The sequence below is a fragment of the Carassius gibelio genome, chromosome B22, assembly GCF_023724105.1.
Source record: "Carassius gibelio isolate Cgi1373 ecotype wild population from Czech Republic chromosome B22, carGib1.2-hapl.c, whole genome shotgun sequence".
NCBI classification, from domain to species: Eukaryota; Metazoa; Chordata; class Actinopteri; order Cypriniformes; family Cyprinidae; genus Carassius; species Carassius gibelio.
Genome location: NC_068417.1, coordinates 52,270,074 through 52,280,477, shown reverse-complemented (window position 1 = coordinate 52,280,477; position 10,404 = coordinate 52,270,074). Strand labels below are relative to the sequence as shown.

Genomic DNA, 10,404 nt, shown 5'->3' with positions numbered 1-10,404 from the left:
CTCTGCTCTTCTAGTTCAACTTGGTGTATGTTTACATTCGCGAAGCTGGCAACATGGCCGCCACGTCCCAGAATGCAACTCGGCGCCCAAACCCTATTTACAGTTAAACGCGGAATGGCAGGATTTGCCAAATTTTTTATGAATTCCTCAAAAATAGGTCATTGCACTTACATCAAATCACGATATGGACTAATATCTGTAAATATTAGGCCAGAACAGACTATTTAAATATGAATCCTGCATGTTCTGCGTGTCTCTGTTAATGAATGGAGCAGAAGCGTGTCTTCCTTTGTCACACACACTGAAGGATCTAAGGACGTGAACACATGAACAACATCTCCAGAACTGCTCTGACAGTCACTTCATGAGCATTTGACCGTTTGATTTGAGTAAAAGTAGCGTCACATCACATACACAGAACTGTAAAGGTACGTCAACCCTTCAAAATAAAAGTCCTGTATTACTATTGTTCAGCAGAATGTCCATAGCTTACTACTAAAAAAAAATAATATTTTTTTTTTTTAGGTTTAATCACACAACATTTTTTCCATTTTTTTATTTTTAATAGTAAATACCCTGTGTTTACCAAAAAATTAAGTTTGCTTAATTTTCAATAATTAAAGGTAAATTAAATTAATGTTTTGTATGTTTAATGTAAACAATCTATTAAGACTGTGTCTGTATCCCAAATAGTGAGGTCAAAATATAAATTTAATATAGGATCTAGAAAAAAATCTTATCGTGATTAAACCAGAAACATGTAAAGTAAATTAACAAAAACAATCTTTAAAGTTTGGGCTCATATATATTAGATCACTCACACCCAAAGCAGTTATTGTAAATTAAATGATCACAGATAGTTTTGCTTGACTGAAACCTGGCTAAAACCAAATTATTATTTTGGTCTAAATGAGTCGACTCCACCAAACTACTGCTATAAGCATGAGCCCCGTCAGACTGGTCAACTGTGACGGCCCGAGTGGTGGCCGCACAAGAGCGGTAAAGTGGATGTATCCAGCGCACACACACATGCATACATATATTTATACAAAGGACATTCATTTCAGAATGAGCTTTACTTAAACTTCTTATTCATTTTCATTTGTTTCAGTATGATCGCATAAGTAACCACAGGAAACACAATCCATTCATTCATTCTCTATTTATTGTTAGGTTTGCATAAGTTTACATTTACAATACATTGTGACTGATTTGAAGTGCACACAAATTAGTTATGTTGTATCTGTTATTTATATTTGTTTCTATTTTGAGTTTAAGTTTACCGGTGATCAACTTCAGCCATGGTCCGTTGCAGCCGCATCCTGGTGTGACGAAAAACAAGAGTCCGGCAGGAACACCATATTTAAGCTTATTGGTTCCGTCTGGACGTACCATTCACTGGGAGTTTCCGGGGGGAGGAAGGAACGTTGATGTGTTTATTAATTGATTTATTTAGTTGTACATTTATGATATTTGATTACATTTTGCTTTCCTTATCTTTATTTACAATGTATCTCTGTTTGATTTGATTTTGATTTATGTAAGGTTATATGTTGTATGTAAAGTTAAATTGTTTCCCCTCTTAATTTGTAATGGGCCCATCCCTTCCTTTATAAACTGTTGCTTTGTTCATTTGAGCAGGTCAGTTTTAGTTTGTTTGTTTGTTTGGTTTTTGTCCAATTGTTTTGATCTCGGTTTCTGTTTGTTTATTTTTGTTGTAAGTGTGTAAAGTTATTTTGTTTTGGGGTTTAAATAAAGACCCATTTGTTGCGCAACGCTTGTGTTCCTTGTTCTTGGCTTCTCGGTCCCTCACATATGGTGGCAGCGGTGGGATTCTTCAGTCAGTCAAGGACACAAAGCGGTGTTTTGTTCTTTTCTGCCCCTCGAGGCTGTTTTTTTTTCCCCGGTTAATGAGCCGTACCTCAAAGAGAGGTGGGCCTAAGGCTCCGCCCTTGCAGCAAGAGGAAGAAAAGGGTGAGGAGGACCAGGACATGGTGGAAGGAGCTGAAGGAGGCGAGGCAATGGGAGACAGAGACGTTTCGGTGACTGAGTTGGCAAATCTGCTTCGAACCCATATGGCCAGGACGGAAGGCCGGGAGACTGCAAGACAGCAGGAGCAGGTGGATCAGGAGCGACGGTTTAAGGCTCTCCAGCACCAGTTTGGTCTTCTGCAAATAGAGGTCCAAGCACGCACCTCTCCCAACCTTCACTTACCTGATGTTGACCGGGAGTCTCGGGGAAGGCCCGATGTGGATCATTTAGATTCTGATGGCAACTCAGAGGCTGCAGTTCATCAGCAGAGTTTTAATCAGGTTGGGAGCAATATAGGCCCACCATTATCTCAGATACCCCGATTGGAGAAGCTGAGTGACACTGATGAAGTGGAACACTTCCTTGTTACTTTTGAAAGGATTGCTGTTGCTTGTAGGTGGACTAAAACTGATTGGGTCTGGCATTTAATCCCTTTGCTGACTGGTAAAGCAAGAGCAGCTTATGTCCATATGGATGTGAACGAGTCTACTGACTATGATAAAGTGAAAGATGCTATATTAAAGAAATATGATGTCAATGCCGAAACTTATCGACAAAAGTTCCGTTCCTTATCCGTAGATCCATCGGAGAGTCCCATAGAACTTTATAACCGGCTCAAAGAACTCTTTGGAAAGTGGATCCAGCCTAAGAGGAAACGAGTGGAGGAGGTGAGTGAAATCATCATTCTGGAGCAATATCTTAGAATGCTGTCCCCTGAACTCCAGGTGTGGATTCGAGAGAGAGATCCTAGAACCGCAGCGGAAGCAGCGTCTTTGGCGGATGTGTTTGTTGCAGCCAGAGGAAAGAGTAAGCCGTGGGCTTGGAAACCTGTCAATGAGCGCCGTTCTCTCGACATGCCTCACTTTCAGCAGAGGAAGTCGGAGGGGTCCGGTAAGCCCTACATGAGGAATCCTACTTCAGCCAAATTGAATTTTGCTCCTAAACGACCTCCCGTATGTTACCTGTGTGGTCAAGAAGGGCACACTAAGCCAAATTGTCCGAAGATCTCCGCTCAGCTTACACAGCTATGTTTTGTGCCAAGGAGGGAGGGAACCAAATCCCCAAGCTCTTTGAAAACTACAAATGTGGAGATAAATGGTGAGAAATTGACTGCTTTGATTGACACCGGCAGTGATCAGACTCTGGTAAGAAGAAAGTTCATATCACCCTCTTTGATCAGTACAGTCAAAAAATTGCCTATTTGCTGTGTACATGGAGATGAGAGACTGTTACCAACCGCCAATGTTTATGTTAAAATCGAAGAACAGACTTACCTGGTGGAAGTGGGGGTTGCTGATAACTTGTCTTTCCCTGTGATTCTGGGTCAAGATATACCAGTGCTGCTGGAGTTGTTGTACCCGGCTCGACAGTGTAATGTGGTGGTGACCAGAGCAAAGGCGAATCAGTCAGAGGGGATTGAACACACACTAAGTACTTTACCTTTCTTCAATGCAGAGATTGAAACCGGGGTGTCGAAGAGGAGAAAGTCCAGAAGAGAAAAAAGGCAAGAAAAGGTAAAATATGCTGCTCATACAGAGAGTGAAGATTTAGCCTGTGACTTACCTGTGAACTTCCAGATGCCCACCAATATCGTTCAGATGCAGCAGGAAGATGCTAGTCTCACGGAGTGCTTTGCTAGAGCTGCAGAGGTAAGAGAGAAGCCTATAGATGACAATACAGCCAGATATGGGATCACAAAGGGAATACTCTATCGGGAGATCAGAGACCAGAAACAACTTGTGGTTCCACAGTGTGTTCGAGAGATGGTGTTACATCTGAGTCACTCGATTCCTTGGGCTGGCCACCTGGGGAAAAACAAGACCACTGCAAGAATCAAGAAGTGGTTTTTCTGGCCTGGTTTGAAAGTAGATGTGGCCCAATTTTGTAAAAGCTGTCCTGTTTGTCAGAAGGTATCCCTCAGACGTCCGTCAAAGGCACCACTACAACCACTTCCTATTATTGATACTCCGTTTGAGAGGCTCGGAATGGATGTCGTTGGACCTGTGGAGAGGAGTCGCTCAGGTAACCGTTTCATGCTGGTGATAACGGACTACTCCACCAGATACCCTGAGGTATTTCCATTAAAATCTGTGAAGGCGAAACCTGTAGCTACTTCCTTGGTCCAGTTATTTTCCAGGGTCGGATTTCCTGCAGAAATTCTAACCGACCAGGGCACTAATTTCATGTCTACCTTGTTGAAGCAGGTTTACCAGCTCTTAGGAATTAAGAGTCTGCGTACTACTCCTTATCATCCCCAAACGGATGGGTTGACTGAGCGATTCAACCAGACTTTGAAGCAGATGTTGAGGAAGTTTGTCAGTGAGACTGGTCAAGACTGGGATCAATGGTTGCCCTATCTTCTATTTGCTTATCGGGAAGTCCCTCAGGCTTCCACAGGCTTTTCTCCTTTCGAGCTGTTGTATGGCCGTGATGTCAGAGGCCCATTGGCTCTGCTCCAGGAGATGTGGGAAGGGAGTCCTGAAAAAGAGCCCACCAGTGTTGTTTCCTATGTTCTACAGATGAGGGAACGTTTGCAGAAGATGACCGGTTTGGCTCAGAATCATTTGGCAGAAGCCAGAGAAAAGCAGAAGACGTGGTATGATCCTCTGGCTCGAGAAAGGGACCTGGAGGTCGGTACAAAGGTACTTGTCATGTTGCCCAGTCGAGAGAGTAAACTACTAGCGAAATGGCAGGGTCCTTATGAAATCAAGAAACGCCTGGGTCCTACAACTTATGAAATCAGTATGCCGGGTCAAGATCGATCTAGTCGGGTTCTGCATGTCAACCTGTTGAAAGAGTGGGTTCCTCGTCCTGAAAAGGCACAGTCACTGATGATTCGCTGTGTTGAAGAGGAAGAATCTGATGAGCAGTATCTGCCACAGCCAGTTCCTGGAGAAATCGGGCTAGATCATCTAACAGCTTCCCAGCAGTCCCAAGTACAAGTTCTCTTCACTTCTAAGGTATTTTCTGAATATCCTGGGTTTACCAACTTGATTGAGCATGGTGTGATACTGAAACCTGATGCTGTCGTGAAACGCCAGAGCTATAGGATACCGGAAAGATTGCAGGTGCCCTTGCAGGAAGAGGTAGACCTTATGCTCCGCTTGGGAATTATTGAGCCTTCGAACAGTGAGTGGTGTCACCCCATAGTCCTTGTGCCAAAAAAAGACGGGAGTATAAGGTTCTGTATAGATTTCCGATATCTCAACTCAGTATCACAGTTTGATTCCTATCCTACCCCTCGCATAAGTGACCTAATTGATCGTTTGGGCCAATCCAAATATCTCACAACAATGGACCTTTCTAAAGGCTATTGGCAAATTCCACTGACTCCACCCTCACGGCCCTTGACTGCATTCAGAACACCAAGGGGCCTTTTCCATTTTAAGGTGTTACCTTTTGGCCTTCATGGGGCTGTGGCGACGTTTCAGAGATTAATTGACCAAGTGTTACGGGGCTTACCTTTTGCTGCTGCATACCTTGACGATATTGTCATTTACAGTAACACCTGGGAGGAACATGTGCAACATCTCGCAGAAGTCTTGCAGCGTCTTCAGAATGCCGGCCTAACGGTCAACCCCACCAAGTGTGCTATAGCTAAACAGGAGACAGAATACCTGGGTTATGTCATCGGCCAGGGTGTTGTGCGACCGCAGGTGAAGAAAGTTCAAGCTTTGGAGAGGTGTGCGGTACCCCAGACACGTAAGGACATGCGATCATTTTTGGGGATGGCTGGATTTTACCATTGCTTTGTCCCTAACTTCTCCAGTAGGGCTGCTCCATTAACGGACATGGTGGGGGCACGTTGCCCGAACCAATTGCAGTGGACTGAGGAGAGATTGAAAGCCTTCCGAGACATCCAGGGAGCTTTAACAACCAGCGCTGTGCTACACAATCCTGATTTTAGTCGTCCTTTCATTGTACAGACTGATGCCTCTGAGAGAGGAGTAGGAGCCGTTCTATTGCAAGGACCACCAGAGAGTCGACAGCCAGTGGCTTACATTAGTCGCAAACTGTTTCCGAGAGAAGTACGTTATTCAACGGTGGAAAAAGAGTGTTTGGCCATAAAGTGGGCGTTGGATTCCCTACGATACTATCTACTAGGCCGTGAGTTTACCCTAGAGACTGATCATAAAGCATTGCAGTGGTTGGAGAAAATGAAGGATTCTAATGGGAGGATTACAAGATGGTATCTCGCCATGCAGCCCTTCAGATTCAAGATACAACACGTTTCTGGAAAAGTCAACGTTACTGCTGACTATCTCTCCCGCTCTACTGGCGAGATTCCTGAAGGGGGGGGAAATGTGACGGCCCGAGTGGTGGCCGCACAAGAGCGGTAAAGTGGATGTATCCAGCGCACACACACATGCATACATATATTTATACAAAGGACATTCATTTCAGAATGAGCTTTACTTAAACTTCTTATTCATTTTCATTTGTTTCAGTATGATCGCATAAGTAACCACAGGAAACACAATCCATTCATTCATTCTCTATTTATTGTTAGGTTTGCATAAGTTTACATTTACAATACATTGTGACTGATTTGAAGTGCACACAAATTAGTTATGTTGTATCTGTTATTTATATTTGTTTCTATTTTGAGTTTAAGTTTACCGGTGATCAACTTCAGCCATGGTCCGTTGCAGCCGCATCCTGGTGTGACGAAAAACAAGAGTCCGGCAGGAACACCATATTTAAGCTTATTGGTTCCGTCTGGACGTACCATTCACTGGGAGTTTCCGGGGGGAGGAAGGAACGTTGATGTGTTTATTAATTGATTTATTTAGTTGTACATTTATGATATTTGATTACATTTTGCTTTCCTTATCTTTATTTACAATGTATCTCTGTTTGATTTGATTTTGATTTATGTAAGGTTATATGTTGTATGTAAAGTTAAATTGTTTCCCCTCTTAATTTGTAATGGGCCCATCCCTTCCTTTATAAACTGTTGCTTTGTTCATTTGAGCAGGTCAGTTTTAGTTTGTTTGTTTGTTTGGTTTTTGTCCAATTGTTTTGATCTCTGTTTCTGTTTGTTTATTTTTGTTGTAAGTGTGTAAAGTTATTTTGTTTTGGGGTTTAAATAAAGACCCATTTGTTGCGCAACGCTTGTGTTCCTTGTTCTTGGCTTCTCGGTCCCTCACATCAACAATATATAGTGATATTCTCAATGTTACCTAGAAAACATGATACAGGTTTAACTGTTTTGAAATACTTCTGCTAAATGTTACACTATCAGATATGCAATAGAAATCTAATGTATCTCTTGCTCTGGCTACTGTTTATAGACCACCAGGGCCATATACAGAATTCCGAAAAGAACTAGCAGATTTCTTCTCAGACCTTCTGTTTACAGTTGATAAGGCGTTAATCATGGGAGATTTTAATATTCACGTTGATAATACAAATGATGCATAAGGACTTGCGTTTACCGACCTAATAAACTCTTTTGGAGTCAAGCAAAATGTCACCGGGCCCACTCATCGTTTTAATCATACACTAGATTTAATTATATCGCATGGAATTGATCTTACTGCTATAGATATTGTACCTCAAAGTGATGATGTTACAGACCATTTCCTTGTATCGTGCATGCTGCGTATAACTGATATTAACTATATGTCTCAGCGTTACCGTCTGGGCAGAACTATTGTTCCAACCACCAAAGACAGATTCGCAAATAACCTGCCTGATCTATCTCAACTGCTATTTGTACCCAAAAATACACATGAACTAGATGAAATGACTGGCAACATGGGCACTATTTTCTCTAATACATTAGAAGCTGTTGCCCCCATCAAATTGAAAAAGGTTAGAGAAAAACGTACTGTGCCATGGTATAACAGTAATACTCACTCTCTCAAGAAAGTAACTCGTAGTCTTGAACACAAATGGAGAAAAACTAACTTAGAAGTTTTTAGAATTGCATGGAAATACAGTATGTCCAGCTATAGACAGGCTCTAAAAACTGCTAAAACAACCAAAACAATCCAAGGTTTTTATTTGGCACAGTGGCTAAATTAACAAATTACCAGACGCCACCTGATTCAAATAGTAATGACTTCATGAATTTCTTCACTGATAAAATAGATAACATTAGAAATACAATAGCGAATGTAGATTCTATAGCATCTAACACTTCAGTTTCATCCATTGCACCCAAAGATAAACTGCAGTGCTTTACAACTATAGGACAGGAAGAGCTAAATAAACTTATCACTGTATCTAAACCAACAACATGTTTATTAGATCCTGTACCCACTAAATTACTGAAAGAGTTGTTACCTGTAGCCGAAGAACCGCTTCTCAATATCATAAACTCGTCGTTATCTTTTGGTCACGTCCCAAAACCATTCAAGCTGGCGGTTATCAAGCCTCTTATTAAGAAACCAAAACTAGATCCTAGTGTACTGGCAAATTATAGGCCTATTTCAAATCTTCCATTTATGTCTAAAATTTTAGAAGAAGTTGTCTGCTCAATTGAGCTCCTTCCTGCACATGATCTGCAAATGATCTGTATGAAGAATTTCAGTCAGCTTTCAGGCCCCACCATAGCACAGAAACTGCACTTGTTAAAATTACAAATGACCTGCTCCTTGCGTCAGATCAAGGCTGCATCTCATTTCTAGTTTTTCTTGATCTTAGTGCAGCGTTCGACACCATAGATCATGACATACTCATAGATAGATTACAAAACTATACAGGTATTCAAGGGCAGGCTCTAATATGGTTTAGATCCTACCTGTCCGATCGCTACCATTTCGTTTACTTAAATGGGGTGTCATCTCATTTATCATCAGTAAAATATGGAGTGCCACAAGGATCCGTCCTAGGTCCCCTTCTATTTTCAATATACATGTTGCACCTTTGTAATATTATTAGAAAACACAGGATTAGTTTCCACTGTTATGCTGATGATACTCAGCTATATATCTCAACAAGACCAGATGAAACTTCTCAATTATCTAAGCTAACAGAGTGTGTTAAAAATGTAAAAGATTGGATGACCAATAATTTTCTCCAATTAAATTAGGATAAGACAGAGATATTAATTATTGGACCAAAAAACACTACACAGAATCTTGTAGATTACAATCTGCAACTAGACGGATGTACTGTTACTTCTTCTACAGTCAAAAATCTGGGTGTTATATTAGACAGCAATTTGTCTTTTGAAAATCATATTTCCAATGTTATAAAAACTGCATTCTTCCATCTTAGAAACATTGCCAAGCTACGAAACATATTATCTGTTTCTGATGCAGAAAAGCTAGTTCATGCATTCATGACCTCTAGACTGGACTATTGTAATGCACTTCTAGGTGGTTGTCCTGCTTCTTCAATAAACAAGCTACAGGTAGTCCAAAATGCAGCAGCTAGAGTCCTTACCAGGTCAAGAAAATATGATCATATTACCCCAATTTTACAATCTCTGCACTGGCTACCTATTAAGTTCCGTATCAGTTACAAATTATCATTACTTACCTATAAGGCCCTAAATGGTTTAGCTCCTGCACACCTAACTAGCCTTCTACCACGTTACAATCCATCACACTCCCTAAGGTCACAAAACGCTGGACTTTTGGTAGTTCCTAGGATAGCAAAGTCCACTAAAGGAGGCAGAGCTTCTTCACATTTGGCTCCCAAACTCTGGAATAGCCTTCCTGATAATGTTCGGGGTTCAGACACACTCTCTCTGTTTAAATCTAGATTAAAAACACATCTCTTTTGTCAAGCATTTGAATAATGTATCTTAAACTGTGAGTATAGTTGTATCTGATCAAATGTGCATTCTTAATCTTTAGCTTGGGTTAAAATAATTAATTGTACTTTGTTGGAACAGCAGCTATGATAGTGATGTCTCTATTTTGTTTCTCTGTTTCTGCTGGATCTTCATCCCATGGTAACTAGGATTTACACAAGCTCCAGTCTGGATCCAGAACACCTGAAAGAGATGATGCTGACCCTCAGAGGACCTCAGATGCTGCTAACCCTGAATCAACAACAGAACTAACAAATATTGCTACAAGTGTGACTGAATCATATATTAATTATTAATAATATTAATAATGTTCATCATCTGGCTGACTACGACTACGACTTGTATACATTTTTCTACAAGTCCTGTCATACATGCAAAAACTGACAGTCACCACTTATAAGCTATTACTAAATATTGTAGAAACATAATTTTAAAGTTGCTTTGTAACGATTTGTACTGTAAAAAGCGCTATACAAATAAACTTGAAAACTTGACTAATGTGCATCTCAGAAAATGCTTTAACTGAATGGCACTTAAATGCACTTAATTCATCTGTCAACTTTATTGTCATTGTTCACAGAACAAGTACAGACAGAGAAACAATG

The 10,404-nt window shown here is 40.9% G+C and overlaps 1 protein-coding gene across 1 annotated transcript; it reads left to right on the top strand.

Moving 5' to 3' along the window:
• Positions 1-970: 970 nt before the first annotated feature.
• LOC127987459 (uncharacterized) lies at positions 971-7,087 on the top strand. Its single transcript, XM_052589804.1, has one exon. It carries the CDS (start codon positions 1,911-1,913, stop codon positions 6,369-6,371), a length of 4,461 nt encoding a protein of 1,486 aa, XP_052445764.1. The 5' UTR covers positions 971-1,910; the 3' UTR covers positions 6,372-7,087.
• The last annotated feature ends 3,317 nt before the right edge of the window (positions 7,088-10,404 follow it).

Bases quoted from the DNA above. Each gene is read 5' to 3' on its own strand.
- LOC127987459 (XM_052589804.1), top strand. From the start codon at position 1,911: ATGAGCCGTACCTCAAAGAGAGGTGGGCCTAAGGCTCCGCCCTTGCAG.